The sequence below is a fragment of the Stegodyphus dumicola genome, chromosome 7 (assembly GCF_044657685.1).
Source record: "Stegodyphus dumicola isolate Sdum_Otavi_A_Nest chromosome 7, ASM4465768v1".
Taxonomy (NCBI): domain Eukaryota; kingdom Metazoa; phylum Arthropoda; class Arachnida; order Araneae; family Eresidae; genus Stegodyphus; species Stegodyphus dumicola.
The window spans coordinates 101,896,584-101,918,576 of NC_140774.1; the positions used below are offsets into that span (position 1 = coordinate 101,896,584).

At 30.6% G+C, this 21,993-nt stretch overlaps 1 protein-coding gene across 1 annotated transcript in view; it reads right to left on the reverse strand.

Annotated features, from left to right (window-relative positions):
• LOC118194045 (uncharacterized) overlaps positions 1-21,246 on the reverse strand; it is a 41,337-nt gene extending 20,091 nt beyond the window's left edge. Inside the window, exon 1 of the mRNA XM_035365230.2 lies at positions 20,940-21,246. Coding sequence (XP_035221121.1) covers positions 20,940-20,950 — 11 coding nt within the window. The 5' untranslated portion in view covers positions 20,951-21,246. The remainder of the gene's footprint in view (positions 1-20,939) is intronic.
• Positions 21,247-21,993: the final 747 nt, after the last annotated feature.

Below are 21,993 nucleotides of genomic sequence, written 5' to 3' on the forward strand. Positions count from 1 at the left end.
TCAAACCCTGTCAAAGGTATCTTGACATATGTCAAGATAGACAATTCCAGGTTTCTCTCGCTTACGAAAGCTTTCGTGAAGGAATTCCATTACGCGTAGTAACTGATATACCGAAGAGTATTTAGGTCTGAAACCCAATTGTTCGAAAAGTCAAGCTTAGATACGAAGAAAAAGCAACTAAAATGGTTTGAAAGGGAATAATAATAATAATTGATCTTATAATTGTGAAAAAGCTTTAAAAGAGAAAAAACAAATTATTATTGTAAGTCCTCTACTTCAAAAAAATTTGAAAGCTTTCAGATTTTATATTACACCGAAAGAGACGTTTTCATTTACCCACACATATGTGTTTCGAGAGCATTTGGGTTGATGCAATACATATTTTGGAAGTATTACTTGATACCATATAATCATAAAATGGAAAGGAAGATCTAACGGAAATACTTATATTTTACAGAACACCTGCAGTCTTTTTTGTAAATTTATTACTGCTTATTAAGTGGGGAAGTAGATATTCTGACAGAAATTCTGCTATATTCCACTAACAACTGTCTTCATGCACTGTATGCTTGCTGGTAGATTTGTAGCAAGAAGTTGTTTCGTAGTTAACAATGCTTTCTTATGAAGTATTTTTCAGTCCAAACGGCCTTTGTCCCTGAAGGACAATTGTTTTCGTTTTGCGATTTTGCGTTGAATCACTAATAAATGTCCGTTTCATTTTTCAAACTGTTGCCACCAAATGTTAGAGTCCCGCATTATATTTGAAGAAATTAAATAATGAAAAATATGCATAAATGTATGTATATTTTTCTCCTTGTGATAAAACAACGGTACCTAGAGCCATCGAATTTTTAATGACGTAATCCTCCTACAAATATGGGCATGTGGAAGACCAAATTTGAAATTTGTTTTATTATCGATTTCATATTTTGTAAACGTTTAACGAATTTTTGATAAACAAACTCAAGGATTTCAAAGCGAGCAATGGCAACGCTTCGAAAAAAAAATGTTTTTATTTCCAGCGCGCGGAACTGTGTATCGGAAATTCTAAAGATATGCTCATTTTAAAATTATTTTGTGACATTGCTATTGAAATTAATTTTATGGTTTAAGTGCAAAGAACATGAAATTTCATAAATAAAGATAATCCACAAAACGTTAAAAAACGCTCCTTTGGACGTAATTTAAAATCTGAAACCTGCGGATTTTTTTTTTTTTTAAATTTTAAATAGTGTTTAGAGCAAACGTGTCTAGTTAACCGAGGATATTATTATTAATCCAAAGGGCATTTTCCCCAGAAGGACTATTAATTTCGTTTTGGCGTTTTGCATTGATTCACTGTAGACGTTGATTCACTTTTCAAATTGTTGCCACCAAATATTAGAGCCGTGTGTTATATTTAAAGAAATTAAATAATGAAGAATCTGCATAAATGTATGTATGTTTCTCGCATTGTGATAAAACAACGGTACCTAGAGCCTTTGAATAACGTACGTTTCCACCCGATTATGGGCATTTGGAAGCCCGAATTTGGAATTTGGAATTTGTTTTATTACTTATTTCAGATTTTGTAAAACTATAACAAATTGATTAACAAACTCAACGATTTCAGAACGAGCAATGGCAAGACTGTACGAAAAAATAAACATTTTTATCTCCAGTGCTCGAGACTGTGTATCGGAAATTATAAAGATATGCTCATTTTAAAATTTTTTTGATATATTGCTGTTGAACTGAATTTTATGGTTTAAGTGCGAAGAACATGATATCTAATAAATAAAGGCAACACACAAAACGTTAATAAAACGTCCTTTTGGACCTCAAGTTTAAATGCCAAGAAGATATAATGTTTTTGGCTGTTTAAACAAACTTCTCTGCTTCTTCGGTGGAATTTAAACATCCTTAGGAATTACTTACATGGAACGAATTTCTTAAAATTTGTGCAGCCAACAAATTTTCTGGTACTTTGCTCAAATGATGATCTAGTACTTTGTTAAGAAGATGGGGCTTAACTTCAATCAGAAAGCTACTCTGTTATGACGATATATTTTCCCTTTACATTTCATCGCCGAGTAATAAAATTAAAAAAATTGCTGTCCTCTTCTTTTACGAATTAAAGAATGTCTTTTAAATGCCTGAAGAAACCGAAACATAGTATTTCCAAAAACCGATTGAAAATGCTAAATGAAATTTCAATTAGATTAAGTCTCTTCGTTAAACAATCCCTAAAGCGATGGAGAACTCTTCGTTCGTGCAGAAGCAGGCCGAAGTTTCGTGGTTTGGTTTGTTTCTTCAATAACTGGCAGGTAAGGTAAATAAATAGTACCAGTTGCTGCTACTTTGGTAGACGGTTGCACGGATTTTGGCGAAATTTGGCAATTTTTCTTTTGGCGAGTAATACGACTTATGATAAACCCATTGCTGGATAAGTTATTTATGGTAACCGATACTTTGTTGTCATTTTATTAAAAAAAATAATGCGTTTTATTATGCATAAATTCCGTGTTTTAAATATTATTTATGGCTTCTAAGTATTAAAAAACAATTTAATTTTGCATTTTTATTTGAAATAAAAATTTTATTGTTTATGATATTTTATGTTGTGGATGATGTAATCAATGACGTCACCTTACTTTAAAAGTAATTAGTTTTAATATCTATAAATTTAATCTAATGTTTTAAACATTATTTATGGCTGTTAAATATTAAAATACAATTTAATTTTGCATTTTTTAAAAAATGTTTGATGCTACTTTGGTAGACGGTTGCACGGATTTTTGGCGATTTACGTTGGCGCGATTTTCACAAACGTCAGCCATCTTGAAAAACGCTGTTTTTACGCATAGTAAAGTATTCAAAACTTTAAAAAAATAAATATCGTTAAAAGTAATGGATTAATTTTTTGTTGAAAATGTCGCTTTTTAAGATGGCAGCAAGGTTAAATAAATACATTTACTATGAGTATAAAATAGTAAAGTAAGGTTACTATTACTTTCATATAGCAAAGAGAATAAAAACACGTCTATAAAAACATTGTGCCAACGTTTAATTAGATTAAAATATTACTGAAATTGAATATCGAATTAAAAACCATCATACCAACATTTAAAAGAATTATAATATTATTAAATTCAAATACTTTAAAATACGTTATATAGAATATAATTAACATTAAAACATATGGACAATAATTATCTCAGCAATTTTTAAAATAGTGTATTAATTTTTTCAACAAAAAATTGAAGTATACAATTATAAATTAAAGGAAAAATATGTACTTACATTTTTTTAGTCATTTAACCTATTGCTTATTGATAAGTACCACAAAAAAATCGGAATCATAATTTAAATAACATCTTTGAAGACATCTTTCAAGGAATTCGAAGATATGAATTCAATTTTAAAACGGCGCGGAAATGCACAAATTTTCAGTAACCAATCAGGGAGCTGATTATAGCTCGTTAATGCACAAATATTCTATAACCAATCAGAGAGCTTATTACATCACGCCTAGAATTAAAATTATTTAAAACTTCATACATAATAAAATCATTTTTTAAAAAAATGCAAAATTAAATTGTATTTTAATATTTAACAGCCATAAATAATGTTTAAAACATTAGATTAAATTTATAGATATTAATAAAACCAATTACTTTTTAAGTAAGGTGACGTCATTGATTACATCATCCACAACATAAAATTATATAATATATTATAAACAACAAAATTTTTATTTCAAATAAAAATGCAAAATTAAATTGATTTTTAATATTTAGAAGCCATAAATAATATTTAAAACACGGAATTTATGCACAATAAAACACATTATTTTTTAAATAAAATGACAACAAAGTATCGGTTACCATAAATAACTTAACCATCAATGGGTTTACCATAAGTTGTATTACTCGCCAAAAGAAAAATCGCCAACAAATCGCCAAAATCCGTGCAACCGTCTACCAAAGTAGCACCAAATGATTTTATTATGTATGATTATTTAAATAATTTTAATTCTAGGCGTGATGTAATCAGCTCTCTGATTGGTTATAGAATATTTGTGCATTAACGAGCTGTAATCAGCTCCCTGATTGGTTACGGAAAATTTGTGCATTACCGCTCCATTTTAAAATTTAATTTATATCTTCGAATTCCTTCAAAAATGTCTCTTTCAAGGATGAATGTTGTTATTGGTAAGTACCAAGAATTATTGGTATCAGAATAAAAAAAATTGTTCTTTGTGCTTCAGGGAGGGGCGGTTAAAGGATCTTCGAAATCTTATAAACAATACCTATTATTGGAGTTTTTTTTCAATTTTTTTGTTATTTTTAATCTTTATGATCCATTAATTTGGCTCTAAATTGCTTTATCTATTTATAAATTTTTTTTAAAAAATTTTTATTCCTGCTCTTGATATTACATTTTTCAAATTTTTTTTATTGATATCTAAATTATGTTTCCAATTTTTTTGTGGTACTTATCAATAAACGACAGGTTAAATGACTCAAAAAATGTAAGTACATATCTTTCTTTTATTTTATAATTGTATACTTCAATTTTCGTTAAAAAATTAATACAATTTCTTCAGAAATTGCTGAGATAATAATTGTCACATATGTTTTAATGTTAATTATATTCTATATAACGTATTTTAAAGTATTTGAATTTAATAATATTCTAATTCTTTTAAATGTTGGTATGATGGTTTTTAATTCGATATTCAATTTCAGTAATATTTTAATCTAATTAAACGTTGGCACAATGTTTTTATTCTCTTCTTTGCTGTATGAAAGTAATAATAACCTTACTTTAGTATTTTATACTCTTAGTAAATGTATTTATTTACATTTGCCAGCCATCTTAAAAAACAACGTTTTCAACAAAAAATGAATCCATTACTTTTAACGATATATATATTTTTTGGTACTATTCGGTTTCGAGGGCCGCAAAAAATCGCCAAACTATTGTTGATGCCAATGCTGCCAAAAATAATTTAGGCAACCGTAATAACTGCGGCATGAAAGGAATGTTTTAATTCAGATGAAAGGTTAATTTCATATAATACTTTTTTATTATTATAATTTATATGAAAAAGACTAAACATGACTGAATGGAAGCATAAGAGTAAATAACTATTTCAGATCATTATTATAATTTATATAAAAACTGCTAAACATAACGGAATGGACGCCTGCATCGCTATTTCGCTACCGACTTATCGCTAAAGCATAATTTCATCTCGTTGGTTGTTCAAACTTAACTTTCTATAAAGAATGATGCCTTTTCTTTGAAAATATTCTCGGTAAAGTGCAGAATTGCTCACTTATTTGTTTGCCTCTTTTTACATGGGTAAAAACAATTGGATTTTTGTCAATTTTCTTTTCCTTTTTAAGTGAAAATAGGTCGATGAGTACACAGATAAAGTCGAGGGTGTGCGCAGTGCCATTTTTGTGCAATTCTAGGATTTTTTTTTGAAGTGAAAATAGGTCGATGTGCACATGGATACCGAGTATGTGCAATTCTTAAAAACGCGCCAAGCAGTGGTGATTCTGCACTTTACCCAAAATTCTATTGCCGACTTTTCGTCATGGGCAATTCCCAAATTGTTAAATCCATAGGATATCAAAAAAGGATTTAAAATCAAAAAAGCATTTAAAAATTAAACTAGTATTTCAATGGCGTCTTAAGAAATATAGAACTATATAAACTTACGCAATCTGAAATCAACGCGTACGCTAGATTTGACGCGCTGTTAAATGGGAGCGTTTGCTAGATTTGGCGCGTTTGCTCATACATTTTTGCTGCAATTTTTTTACGGCCCTCGAAACCGAATAGTACCGAATCAGCAAGCTTAAGTTCTGCCCTACGAAGATATTTTTCAGCTAGAATTTTGCAGTTAGTTAAAATAAGACTATTAATAACGCACGGCAATGATATCTCGTAAAGCCTGTCTTAATTTGTTTTTACTGTGTCTAGAAAATGTTTATTCTCCTCATCTTCTGACATAGTTTTGTTTTTGTTTTCTACCCTATCTAGTAAGTCTAGTGTCTAAACGCCAAAGATAGGCAACCTGGGCATTAGAAACATACAGGGACAACGAAAATGTAGAAAGGGAATTTTTCGATGGTCGATTTTCCTATAACAGTCCACACAGCTCTAGTACTAACAGTCAATAATCTTCCTCAAGGAAGAGGTTCAATTCTGCCTGTTAATTTGTAGGAACATTTGCTACGAACAGCAAATGGAGCAAATCTGGGAGGTTCTTCCGAAATAATCTCTAATTTTTGTTTTCGGAAACTTCACTGATATAAATTCCACTTTTTCTAAGTTCTCTTATTCAATGTACATTTTTAATTTTATGAACAGAAGAAAATATTTTCCTTTTATCCAACACATCGATTTCAAAATCAAATTCTTAAAATCTGGGCTAATCAGTTTTATTCTATAACGGTTACGCTTTTCAGAAACATCTATATGCATGTTACTTTTTTTTTTACTTAAGCTTTTCAGTTGTATTCTTTCTTCCTCAGACCTGCTTATGTAAGACTTTGACTTCCGGTGCCGATTAATGCTCGAATAAAATTATTTCGCCTTCCATAAGTACGAAAAACTAAAGTGTATAAATATACTTCTGAAGGGTATATTCCAACTGCGCGAATAAAAATTGCTCCCCCCCCGTTCTCTACAGGGTTGCAATTTAATTTTCGAAGCCAACTGTAACCAAGAGGAAAATAAAAATAAAGAAATAGAATTAAATATCACAATCACAAGAACAAGTAAAGAATATCTAACAAGCAGGCTAATTACTTGAATAACAGTAATAAATGCGAGAGCTAACAAAGAAAATCAAAGGTATTAGTAAACATACATATTAGCATTACAAACATCTTTTATTAATTACAATATTAGAGCAAAGGTTATTATAATAATATCATAAATTAAGTAATTATAAAGCATACCAATTATATTTTTTATAAATTACATCAATAATGGTCATGATGTCTGAACTAGACTGGAAAATTTAATAAAGCTCACTGGTATATGCTGGTTTAATATACTGGTGCGCAAAAGATTATTCCGTACCAAAGTGTGTTTAAGTGTACTAGAAATATTTTTTGTTAATTAATTGTTAATTAAAGTAATCATGTACATATTTTCAGAAATTAATAGTTAAAAAAAACTTAGTTTGAAATCTATTATAACAACATTACTATGCGTTTGGAACACTAACATATAAATTTTAAATAAATTTAAATTATTATGCTAAGAAGATTTTTTCTAAAATTTATCTAGAAGAAAAGAATTAGATAAACAGTACTGCAAATTAATATAATCAATCAGGTCTCTTAATAAATAAAAGCTTACTTTTTTGACCAAAAATAAAAATTGGGATGCAGAAGTTTGTGTAATATACTTGGAAATATCTGAATATATATAATTAATTAGAAACATATAATTAAATTAATAACAAGGTAATTAATAGTAAAATTAAACTTAATTTCATTCAATCTAAAACAAACAATCGATCAGGAGCTCCGCATAACTGAAGTTTTATTGCTATTTTACGTAGATTTGCGTATAAAATAAAAGATGCAGTTGTGAAACAAGTGAATAATGTACTGATAGTCAACAGGAATTAAAATACAGTGGTTAAAAATATAGCTGCTTGTCAGAAGGTATGCATAATTGCCTTAGCTACAGAAATGAAATGATTACTCATTACTCATAAAACTCGTAAAGTTAAACGCTGCAGTGTGAAAGGAAAATTCTGGAGTAAACATGTTAAGAAAATTAGATGGAGAAACAATCCATAATTTACTGATATCCATATTAACGCTATGAATTTGGAAAAAGTTACATATAATTTGCACCGAGGTATCAATCAAAGAAATCGTGTTAATTTCTTTCGTTATTTTTCCTTATTAAAGGGTTTTATAAAGAGATATGTTAAGGTAAAGGTGACAATTTTTGCAGTATTCTTAAAGAATAAATTTAGAAAGTATTTTTACTTCATGAGCTGAAATGTTTACAAAACATTTTTTCACAGTAAATATGTACAAAAAAGGGCAAGAGCTGGGGGATCTCTGGAATTAGAAACTCGGGTCAAACTACCAATGTTTAGTGACTTTTCCGCTTGATCATAAAACCTTTTGAAATTAGGCTGAATAGTATATTAAAGCAAATAGAAGATACAGCACGTGTAAGAACAAAAGTGGGCTGAATTATAGGTTTACATGTTTGGTGAATGAGTTAAACTTATCTGTATGCCATTATGAAATATTAGGAAGGTAGCATACAAGCATCAGAGAAGAAAGCAATGACAATCTAAATCATTGTAATCTAAATGTATAGCATTATCAGTATCTGCTGTTAATTTCAATTCTGTTGAAAAAATTATAAATGAATTATATTGTAAATCACATGAACTTGCTGCATTATAAATTAAAACAGTTAGAAATATTATTAGCGTGATTTAGCGACCATCTTTGTTTACAAATACCTGTAATTTCAAGTAATTAATTTTACAAGCCTGAAACTAGATTGAAAATAAGCTGCCTATTGAAGATTAATCTGTGCAAAGGTGTTAGAAACATCTTATGTTAACTAGAGTTATGATCCAAGAATTTATATAAAAATTATCATTTAAATATAAATTGGCATAAATACAATACAAAATACATAAATTTCTACACACATGAAAACTTGAATACAATGCAACAATATGTGGAAGGGGAATGGATTAAAAGGGAACTGAAAATCACAAAATATGAATATAACGGCATTATTCTTTTAAGCATAATAAAACTTTAAAATAAGTGTAAAAGAAATTCATTTTTACTTTAGCACGCGCGATGATTTTAAATTAATATTTGTTTTGTATGTACAGTTTTTACAATATCTGATAAACGAAAATAGAGGCTTGTGCATGATTTGAAACTACTTTATTTTCTATCTCTTCGTCCTTTTTAAGCATACAAAAATCCTCCACAGAAGAATTTCATTTATTACGTATAATATTAGCATCCTTATTCTACAGAAAGAGCAAGTTATTTCAAGTTATTTTTGCTTTAAAATCTCGTACTAAATGATGCGCTTTTAGAAGTTTGCAACAGAAACTTTCTTTTTTGAAAATGTCCATTTTCTCATTAAACGATAAGCAGGAAAAAATGGAACTACAATCATAATTCTTGTAGAATTGATTTCAAAATATACAACTCAAATTTTCCTTACTATATTCGGATTTTATAAACAAATCTGTAGCGGTCGAAATCTTCTCTTCAAAAGAATCAGACGGGTTTTTGTTTGTGTGAAGTTAGTAGATATGTATGGTTTATCGTAAGTTTTTAACAGTTAATTTTGAGTTAAAGTCACTTTCCTATCCTTCTTAATTTCAGCTTACAATTTCCTGCCAGAACATATTTCAGAATCGCGGTTAAATGCAAATAAAGGAAGAGCAAGTATTTAATGTTGAAGTTCAACTGACTTCGTTAGACAGAACCAGAGATTCTGACCAGCGCGCATTCGCCTTTTGGCCTTTTGACTACTCTCTCTAAAGCTATTTCTACGCCCGGTCGTACTTTAGGCCCTTGATAGCTTCGCCATTTAGTTAGCATTAGGGGGCTAATTCCTGTAGATTTGTGATAGCTTCGACTATATCTATTTAGTTTAGTTAAGTTTTATTTCTTAGCATTCTTGAGTTCAAGCCCTAGTAGAGGCTTTTTTGTACTTGCTGACAGAGGATCGACTGTAAACTTTATTTGAGCACTAAAGGATAATTAACCCTTCGTGACTTTGCGTTTCTATCTTTCTGAACTAAGCAATTATTCGCTTACCAGTTCTCAAGATTCCACACATTTAGCTGTAAATTATAGGTTGGAACATTACAGAATATTACCTCATATCGTAGTTTTTTTTTTTTTTTTTTTTTTTTTTTTTTTTTTTTTTTTTGCTGTTGTGAAATCGTTGATATTGCGCCTTCGTAGGAAGTTAATTCTCGGTGTAGAAATTTCATCAGATAATTTATTTTATAATCGGCTCCGAAGTTTTGCTTTCGAATAAATTAAAGTGTCAACTGCTGAGGCAGTAATTTTAGAATCATCGGGCACAGGAATGCACCCAAGAATCCAACACAATATTCAACACTTCTAGACATCTTGGAGAAAAAGAGTCTGAGGTCATCCAAAGGTGCTGTTTTAAGTCTGCGAAAAATTGCCCTTAGGTTTTCTTTCCTAGTATCAAGTAGATAAAATTTAATCTAAGCCTTCTATGCAAATAAAATAGCAGATTTTAATAGTTGTTCGGTTTTATATAGCGCCCTCCAGGATCAGCGCCCTCTTGTGAGAGGAGCCAAATTTAGTTTAGTTGGTTGTTGAGGAATGTACGCAGTGGACCTATGGTATGTTCGCTCGTTCCACTTTGTCTGTGCTAACAGAGCACTTAACTTTGTACATTATGTAAATAATTAAATATTTGTGTGGCCTAACTTAGTTTTATTTTGGAACCAGCGTCAATTTCTCTTGTAATTCATCGCTCGCATTTATTACCAAACAATAGTTACATGAAGTCTATGTCCCAGTGAAATTTCCCTTCAAACTCTTTTATTGACCCATGAGATGTGCTCTGTTCAAGCTTGATGCTTTAGTGCAGCGGTTCTCATTCCTTCTGACTAACGCGTACCATCTAAACAAAAATTGAAAACCTTTAGTACCACCACTATAAAGTACTACTACCGCCACCACTCTTGAACAAAGCTCTCGCATAAATTTACCAGTGTTAGACAAAAAACTCAATCAGGATGTTGGGGTTTAATTTTAAAATTTAATAGTTAAAAATACCTTGCTGCTTTGCGTACCACCTATTTTTCTCTTGCGTACCACCGGCTGAGAACCCCTGCTGTAGTGGAAATTTTGAAATTTTTGCTATGCAAGGAAAGAGGAAGTAGTAAGTAAGGTTGAGGCTATACAGGTAATTCATATTTTCGGAAATGCAATTTCTTAATCTCTGGCGGTTGTTTGTATCGTGTAAAATTATGAACGCATGGTGAGATAGAAAAGCAACAAAAAATTTAATAAATGCATGTAACAATAATGATAATTTATCCTTAATATGATTTGTTTTCCAAATTAATTATTAATGTATTTTGGGAGATGTGACAATACTGTTTGTATGATTCATAAATAAATTTTTACACAGATTTATGAGGTGACTTATTTTGTCTTATCAGATCGGATATAGCGAGCCACCGGATACTTTGAATCAAATTATCATTCCCTTGAAGTTTATCATAGTGGGACTCGATAGTAGTTATATTTACTCGTATTTTAAATTATCTCTGCAAACAACACAGTCAAATTGTAAGTTTCCAACCTATGTACTTTTAGGTTAAAGTAAGGAACCTTAAGAACTGATAAGCGATTATTTGCTTGAGTTCGTGAGACAGAGAACAAACGTGAGAAGGGTTGAATTGCCCTTTATTATTCCAAATAAAGTTTAACAGATGATTCCCTTCTTGGAGTTACAATAAAGTCTCCACTCGGGATTGAACTTAGGAAAATAAGAACTAAAACTTAACTAAAAAGATATAGCTGAAGCCATCAAGATTCTAACAGAATTGGCCCCTTAATGCTGAATAACGGCGAAGCTATCAAGGTCCTAAAGTACGGCCGAGTGTAATAATAGCGTAATAATAGGTTAAGAGAGAGAGTAGCCTAATAAAACGAACGTGCGCTAGTCAGAATCACTGGCAATCTAACGAAGACAGTAGAACTTCACAGTTAAATATTTCTCATTTGCATTCAAACGCGATTCCGAAAATAAGTTCTGGCCAGAAGTTAAAAGCTGAAATTCAGGAGGACAGGAAAGTAACTTTTAACTAAAGATTAACTGTTCGAAATATACATTTGGTCAATTAATAAGAAGGGTTTTCGTGTATAGGAGTATTGATGGAATTCATACATTTCATTAATTCAAATATGTACAAAATGCTTTTGCTAAAATACTTAATTTTTCGCATGGCAGTGCAAAAGTCAATGCCAGTTTCTTCTCTTGATTTCAGCTAAGTGCTTTTAAGAATATGTAATGTGCTCACTGTACCTTATATAAAAAAAAAAGGTGTGACCCTAGTAAATACATCAGGAAGTTTTCATGTAACACAACATTATTAAACATTTTTGTTAATCTTATCATGATCCATGGAAAAAGAAAACTCCCATTGGCAATCGTAGTTGGTAATAACTAATTTAAATCTTGATTCTTAACCATTCTTTTAATGAATATTTTAATCTAAAATATTTGGACGTGAACAGAACAGATGCTCAGCTTTCTGCTTGTTACTTAGTTTTTGTTTGCTGTTTAGTGTTATGACGAATAAAATGAGCCCCAAGAGTAATCACCATTAGTCACAACAATGTCTTAATGATACTCCTGTAGAACGATACCTCAAACTGCAGCTTTCAGTTGTAATAGTTTTAATTTCGAATATTAAGTTGCATTGTTAACAAAAGCAATAAATAAAAATATAATTAAAAAGATTTTTTATATAATAAGCACTTATTTAAAATAGATATGCTAACTAATGCACTAAAAGGAGAAAATAATTTATCATCTAGTTTAATGGAAGCAGTACATTAAATAATCCTATTTATAGAATTCATCAGCTATTTGATATCTCAAATAATAAAAGCATGAGGCACACATGATAAATTTTAAAACATGGCTTAAGCATTTAATAATACAGTAAAATTAACAGAAAATTTAAAATTATAATGGCAAGTAGATTTGATAGAGAAATTAAATTAACAGATTTCGTTAGTTAAGCTCTCCGCACTTTTATTATTGGCGGTATCAAATTGTACATAAATTCTGTAAATAGAATTATTTAATCTGTTATTGCCATTAAACTATGTGATCAATTTTCTTTTCCGTTATCATATCCACTTTAAACAAACGCTCATTTTACAAAAAAAAAAAAAAAAAAAAAAAAAAAAAAAAAAAAAAAAACATTTTTTTAAAATTGTGTTTTATTTTTTGTCTTTCAGTCTCGATTGCAGATTATCAATCATTAAATTTTTAGTCCTTATTGAAGCACAGGTAATGAAAATTATGAAGCAAAGAAATAAAATCTGAAAGCTTTCAGATTTTATATTACGCCCAAAGGGGCGTTTTTTAACGTTTTATGTGTTACCTTTATTTTATTAAATATTATGTTCTTCGCACTTAAATCATAAAATTCAACAGCAATATCACAAAATATTTAAAAGAGCATATCTTTGGAATTTCCGATACACAGTCTCGCGCGCTGGAGATAATTTTTTCCCCCTGTACAGTGTTGCCATTGTTTTCTTTGAAATTGTTGAGTTTCCTATTCAAAAACTCATAAATGCTTTACAAAATATGAAATAGATAATAAAACGAACTCCAAATTCCAAATTTGGGTATCCAGATGCCCATGTTCGGGTGGAGACGTACGTTATTCAAAACTTGATGGCTTTAGATACCGCTGTATTATCGCAGTGCGAGAACCATATATACATTTATGCTGATTCTTCATTCTTTAATTTCTTTAAATACTATAATACAGGGCTCTAATGTGTAAATTTACTTTTGCAGGACACTTTCGAACAGTTCACCAACGTTCTGACGATATATTAATGTATTATAAGCGATCGTTCTCCGGTGATACCCTCTCTTACAAGGCTCAAGTGTTAAAGGATATATTAAACTGTGTTATAGTTCCGAAGATACTTTATGGAATTGGTGCATGGGGTTCCAGAGAGGGGGACTAAGGAGCAAACTCGACTCAATACAAAGGAGTTGGTGCCTAGCGATCACAAGATGCTCTCGTACAGTGTCGACTGAGGTGCTCTGTGTTCTTGCCGGCACATCGCCTCTTTTTATAATGTATAAATTTTATTATGAGAAATTTTTATTTAGCACTCAAAGAATGGAATTTAAACTTTATAATGACATTTTAATTACAAAACATATGTTTGTGAGATTTTTTACAGATTTTGTACATTCCTCAGAGTATTGTACCTTTTGCTTTGATTGTGTTCTTCCTGCAATAGGAGAAATAGACGTTTACACTGACGGGTCTGGACAGGAGGGTCAATTTGGTGCAGCTTTTGTAATTTACTTTTTTGGTGTTGAAATTGTAAATAAAATGTGCAAGTTGAATAGTTACAATTCTGTTTTTCAAGCGGAATGTTGTGCACTCCTTAAGACTTTACAATGGATTAAGAGTAATTTGACCTGTGTAAATATTGTACATAGTTACTCTGACTGTATGTCTATGCTGCAGTCTCTGTCCTGGGCCCGTACAGCCAATGCTCTAATTTTTGAAATTAAGTGCTTGTTGAAATTGTTGAAACAATGCATGGATGTTTATTTACATTTGGTAAAGGCCCAAGTTGATTTTACTGGAAATGAAAGAGCCGACGTGCTGGCAAAACAAGCCATTTATGCTGAAAGAGTTGAATTCTTTGAGATGTCCGGTTCGAGAAGCTATGCCATTAGAAATATGAAAAGTTTTTATTTGAATATCTGGACATTACAATGGAAGGAGTCTGAGAGGTGTGCGGGTTTATTGCAGTATATTAAAATTAAAAATTAAAAACGAAATGAGGACGATTAGTGACATAGATCTGAATGAGTTCTTGACCGGACATGGCCGTTTCCCGCGTACCTCTTTAGGTTTGGTTTGCAAAATACAGATTTATGTGGCGTTTGTCATGTAGTTGGGAACGCAGAGCATTTCCTCAATTACTGTCCTTTGTTAAAGGATTTGAGAATCGAATGCTTTGGTGATAAACCATTAAGTATTGAAACTTTAAAAAGATTCTCTAGATATGATATGCAATGTCTTATATAAATAATAATAGAGTGACATTTGGTGTATTAGTTTAAATTAAGTCTTTAAATATTTCAATTATTTTGTCTAATTTATTTTTTCCTTTATGCATTATTCATGTGTATGTATTGTATGGTGTATTGTCCGTTTTTTTTATTAATTTAAACATATGTCACAGCACATATTTACAGTTTAGGCACACTGTAATAACATCATAGATCACAGTCTAGATATTTTAATTGAATTTTAGGCTTCTAAATGATTTTATATGTTTTTAAGATAATTTTATCAATTTAACGATCATTTGTGAGCTGAGGATTTTATTTTACTTTAGTGTAGTTATTTTGTTCTTGTCTAACCAGGGCTTTAAGTAGCAAAGTTAAAATTAATATTGCTGTCAGATTATAATTATTTTCTATTTCATTTTTAACTATAGAACACCTCATTACGCGCGGCCGGCCTTGGTGTGACCTTCTGCGGGTTCTTTTCCTTTTGGGAATTCCTCAATGGACCTTTGAGGTGCTTAGTTATTTATACTGTTTTATGGTTTGAAGCGAGTTTTATTATGCGACAGAAACTGCCTCTCTGTGAGTGTTTTTGTCTGTGATTGTTTGATTGCGTAAGTGTTTGTTTGTGTTTTGTGTCATTTTCTTATCTTTACTTTTTCTACTAACCGTTCTTTATTTTTGGTTTGTTATTTTATGTTTCTGTGATGTTTTATCAGCATGACTTTTAGAGTAAGTGAGAGTTGGAATGCTGATTGTATATTTTTAAGTTCTTTTTGGTTTCTTTATACTAATTTTTGTGTACTCGGGACTCGGGCTTTGGGGACCCAGTTTTAATGTGTGGTTTAGTTGGCTTTTAAATTAATTTTTTGTTTTGCTCAGCTAATGAGAGGAGGAACCACTGGTCTCTGGTTGCCATCGTTTTGGTTTGGAGGAGGGTTGACCTATTTTTAATCATATGGTCCCGCTGGGGCAAGGCGGATTGGGTCTCCCTCGAATAGTTCGCAGGGCTCTAATATTTAGTGGAAACAATTTAAAAAGTGATTCGCCGTTTATAGTGAATCAACACAAAATGCAAAAACGAAATTAATAGCTCCTCTGGGCTAATAACTGAGTGTCATTCAAAGAATGAAGAAATTGCTTTGAATATTCAGTTTCGGAAATTGAATGAAATAGCAATGGTAACAAGAATTTTGCTTAAAGATACACGAAGAAAAGAATATCGCCAATTATTTATTACGTCATTAAGTACACCAAGATGGCAAACTCAAACTGCTTTTAATGCAACACTTTAAAAAAGTGTAGAAAACTACCAAATTGATATTTTTTTCTAATCATTTTTATTTTAGAAAAAAATGAAAAGTTTATTTATAATCTGTGAAAATTTCAAAACTTTATATCCCATACATTTTTTAGATGTTGAAATTTAGAAGTTATAGAGGTCAAATAATCTAAAAAAATGAGCGATTTTCAAAAATCCGCCAATAATTCAAGAATTAAGTTATAATTTTCTTTCATTGAAAAGATTTTTGCACATGAAATGATGCAAACAGTAAAATTAAATAAAAAAATCTAAATTGAATTTTGACAAAAACGCTTCCCCATATTACATTGACATCAAAAAGCCGCGTTTTTACAAAATTTAACTCGATAGTTTATTAAAAACAAACTAAAAATTCTGCCTTCCATAGCCTCAAATTTGTTTTCTATTACGCAGGTAATTTCCCTTTTCATTTTCTCTTGATCTCTTTTATTGCTTCTTTAACATATACTTGACCAGCTTTCATCTTTTTTTAAATGGCTTTCATCTTTTCTTTGACGGATTCCTGTCGCGCTTTCATCTCTTCTTGGCTCGCTTTCAGAGTTGACGCCCCTTCCATTATTTCTTAGAATGCAGTCATCGGTTGTCTGAATTGTTCTTCCATCGCTCTTGTAACTTCACCATATTTTTAAAAAATCCTTTATTTTCATTCAAAATCCCACTCTTGACACTAAAAAGTGTTGCTTGCATACAAGTTCGTAATACATTGAATGGACAAGTCCGATGAAAAGTGAATAAAATTTATTCTTATCCCAATAATAAATACAAAATATTTAAATTTCCATAGAGAAATTCGTACAATATCGCAATATCTCACAGTAGTTATCGTTTAAACTAGTTAAACGTTTTAATCATATTTAATTCAAAACGAAGAAAGCTAATCCAATTTCACCGCGAATCTCCTGCAATAAACAACAACAGTTTTCGAGAAACTTCTCATATTTTCACGATTTTTATGGATACCAAGAGTACAATTACGAGATATTTAGTATTTATTAAAATGTTAAATGCGCGTGCTCTTGCATTTTAATTTTTCGGCGTAGCTTTCTCTTGAAAATAAGTCTCGTGCTGCATTGCACGGGGATATAAAACAATTTTAACCAGTTCTATTTAAAAATAGTTAAATCAATACAAAATTTGAGATTCTTTAAATTCATGAAATTCAACAGCAAATTCACCATATTTTTAAAAAATCCTTTATTTTCATGCTCTTTTTTACTTCCTTGTACGAGGTAAAGAGAGTATTATAATCAAGAAAATTGGGGGAATCATATTTCAATATCCATTTCAACGAATTTTTGCATGACGTCTATACGTACGCACAGAATAAAGGATTTTTTTTTTTCTAAAGTAGATTGTAAATTTAAAATGGATTCAAAAGGAATTTTTTTCGTGATATCTGTACGTGTATCTTCGCGTAACTCAAACAAGATTAGCCGTAGAATATTGAAATTTTGTATAGGGGATTGATATAAATCTAGTTATGCTCCTCCTCAATTTTATCGGAATCGACATACTATATTCCCACCCCTTTACCCCGTCTTTATGTTCACAGTCGTTGAAAGTAGTCATACACTTCCAATAACATATGCGTTTGAATGACGGAAATATTAATGTTTCGGGATTTTCAAATTAAAAAAGTTAAATTTTGACAAATTACGAAATCTAACCAACAAGACTGTCTACTAACTGACTCTCTACTTAAAAAGCATTTCCAGGTTCATACTATGACACTCTGATGAATATTCACATGTAAGTCATTTCATTTTTGTTTGCTCTGCTTGAATGCTTTTAATTCATTATTAATAACAATCAATGTTAGAAATCATATTGACAACGCTACACCCAAAAAAAAAAAAAAAATTCTGCATGCATCTGTAGCGTAACACGTTGTCAGTCGACGATTTGCATATTTTATATACTTACCTGCACATAAAAATCCATTTTTGCGTTCAATTCCAGATAATTAAGCATAAATAATTTTATTTTTTATCCCCGATTAAAACTTTATTCAATGAGCGCAATTTTTGCTTCTCATTATCCTTTGAATTTGAGAGGCAGTGTATTTACATATGAGACTGCATATCTGAGAGTTCTCAGCAAGATTATAATAACTCTCATAAAATCGTAACTAATTTTTGTATCGCCGAAATGTGAAATGAAATATAACATATACATTTTAATATTAGAAATATCTAGCTTCATGATTTTACAAGTTTCTGAATTTGCCGCTCCTCTCTGCACACAAGTAAAAAGGTCTCAAAATTACATAGAGGAAAATAAGCTAAAACTGTACTTTTTAAAGGAAGACTTTAATTCCAACGTTTTGAAACTATACCATTATTTTGATCTCTCTCTCTCTTTTTTTTTTTATATAATATTTGCGAAACCATTGATGACAATTTTACAATTTAGAGGCCTGCTTAATTTTTCCAATTGCTGTTATATAGACGTTACCGAAAGATTTCTTAAAGCGAACATTGGTAGTTCTTAAATAATTTTCATTTAAAAAACTCTTCTCTCAATTAGCAACATTTACAGAAATTGTGAGACAAGTTCGCAGTACTATTACAATACTTGGAAAATAGTTTTGAATGTTGTATTTTAAAACAAACTGCAAAAATTCAGTAGTATCGGTCTTCTAAGTTCCTGTTTTGTTTAATCCTAGCAATAATGGAAATACTTCACTATTAACGAAGAATTCTTCCTCAATAATTTCACCGTGATCCGTGTTTATAGTTCAGCTGAGATACGTAATTTACTATCAAAAGTTTTGACAGAATAAAAAAAATGTATCAAATTAAAATTTCATATTGAATTCTTTGAATACTTGCTCTGAAACACAACCCTCCCCACCCAAAAAACCCACTAATATTATTACAAAAAATCTAAAAGGTTTCAGATTTTAAATTACTTTCAAAGGGGCTTTTTTTTAACATTTTGTGTATTACATTTATTTATTAAATATCATATTCTTCGTACTTAAACCATAAAATTCAGTTCAAGAGCAATATCGCAAAATACTTTTAAATTGAGCATATCTTTAGAATTTCCGATATAGAGTCTCGTGCCCTGGAGATAAAAATGTTTTTTCTGGACAACTTTGCCATTGCTCGCTTTGAAATCCTTCAGTCTCTTAATCAAAATTTCGTTAAAGTTTTACAAAAATGAGATACCCATATTCGCAGTAGGATTACGTCATTCAAAATTTGATGGCTCTAGGTACCATTGTTTTATCACAATGGGAGAAAATTACATACATTTCTGCAGATTCTTCATTACTAAGTTTCTTCAAATATAATACAGGGCGATAATATTTGGTGGCAATAGTTTGAAAAGTGAAACGGACATCAGAGTGATTCGACGAAATATCGCAAAACGAAAGCAATAGTCCCTCAGATACAAAGTCCCTTGGGACGGGACTGGGAAAAAAAAAAAAAAAAAAAAAAAAAAAAGAAGAAAATCTGAAAGGTTTCAGATTTTAAATTACGTCCAAAGGAGCGTTTTTTTTTTTTTAACATTTTGTGTGTTACCTTTATTTATTAAATATCATATTCTTCGCACTTAAACCATAAAATTCAGTTCAACAGCAATATCGCAAAATCATTTGAAAATGAACATATCTTTAGAATTTCCGATACACGGTCTCACGCGCTGGAGTAAAAATGTTTTTTCTGTACAACGTTGCCATTGCTCGCTTTGAAATCCTTGAGTTTGTTAATCAAGAATTCATTAAAGTTTTACAAAATGTTTTATAACACTTCTTATATCATCGATAGTAAAATAGATTCCAAATTTCAATTTTGAGCTTCCAGATGCCCATATTCGTGTGGAAACGTTCAGTATTCAAAATGCAATGGCTCTAGGTACCGTTGTTTTATCACAATGGTAGAAACAGATACATTTATGCAGATTCTTCGTTATTTAATTTCTTTAAATATAATTCAGGGCGATAATATTTGGTGGCAACAATTTGAAAAGTGAAACATCGCTTTTAGTGAATTAACTCAAAATGCCAAAACGAAATTAATAGTCCTTCTGGACAAATTGCTGCTTTGGACTAAAAATTCTTCTAAATTATTTTTCCATGTGGTAATTTAGGATCTCATTATTCTTCACCTGCCTCGATGGTCCACGTGACTAACCTCTATAATAAAATAATGCTTCAGGGGAAAAATGCCGCCCGCCATAATTTTGCCACCTCTGGCCGTCCGCCCTCTTCTAGCTATGTGACTACATCTTTGCATTTTTTTTTTTTTTTTTAACGTTTAGCTCCTTTATTTTATTTACTACATCCAGGTTTACACATTTCTTAAACAACTCTGCTTTTTACCATGACAGCTCTGTAAGGTGCTTAGTACAGGCTCTTATTAATTATACATAAGGCATAGACACAATACTCAGTAGCAGATTTTGCTTTTTCAATTATTTTAGTATTAATATTTATGTTATTGTTCACCACATATTATCATAGTTCTTTCAAAGCGTAGTACTGTAGGTATATAACTCTTATTCTATAAAAAATCTTTAATGTCTTTTCTGTAATTCTGTTTTCTGTCTGTTTATTTTTTTGATACAGTTTAACAGAAGTAGTATGTAAAGTAAATAAAAACAAAATAAATAATAGTCCATTATTAAATATTGTGAATACAGATCTGCTAAAGAATTATTTTCAAGTGTATTTTTATTTCAGTATTTAACAGTTGTGGAAAAAAATTATATTTTCAATTAATATTCTTCTGAGACAAATTTGCTTAAAACTCACCTGTATTCCATGTAGAACTTTGTGGGGTGCTTGATGATTATTCGAGATGTAATCCTTCTGCTGTAAAGTTTTTTCCTTGTAGTAATCTTTCTGTGTTCTGAGGAGGCTTACGTAGAATGCTGGGCATGTGAATTAACATTTGATATGAATTCCATTTACATGCATATTGCTATATCTTTTGAAAGCGTTTGAAAGTTAAAATAAAAAAAGGTAAAAATTTTGCTATTTTCTTTATTGAAACACCTGCTTTGAGATCGGCAAAGAATTTTTGTTAAAATTTGCAACGATTATGTAATTAAATAACGGAATCCTTAATCCTCTTTTCAAACCAATGTAGAGGTCAAAACGCCGGTAGTAATGATGAAATTTTCAGCGCACAAGCTAAAAAGAAAGGATTACAGTTCTCTCTCAGGATAACAAATAAAATAGCGAGATAACAAATATAACCACTACATCAAAGCGACATAAAGCTATTCTCGAAATCTTTCCAAAACATGGTTGAATAATTCGAGCTGAAAAATATCGTTGTTATGTTTCCTTTAAGCACCTGTTATAGTCTGAATCATCAGCCAAAAAATGTCGGTGGATCACCGGAACGTGTTTGTTCAGACAGAATGTGAATATACTCGTATGTGAGTGAATTCTTTTAACAGATATCGGAAACCCAATGATGAAACCATGACTTTCGTATTTTTGGGAAATGAAATGGAACGAAGCGGATGAAAGCACTGGTAAAGAAAGGGGATATTCATTCTGCTAAATTTACACGTAAGTTTAGTACCTTTTAAAAGCTTATTTGGAACGTTATTGAGTTATGTGATTAAAAATAGAAATGAATTGTTATAAGCTTGATAAAGACTTCACAGGAAAACGCAGTTCGTATTTAATTGCTTTTCACTGGACTGCAAATGACCTTAGTTTAAGTGTATTGTTTTATAACACTTCTTATATCATACAAGTCACTATCCTTATATCAGAATCCTTTCTCAATATAAAAGTTAGGTTATTTGTCTAGAATAATTCATAATATGTCTAGATAAATGTGTAGATTATT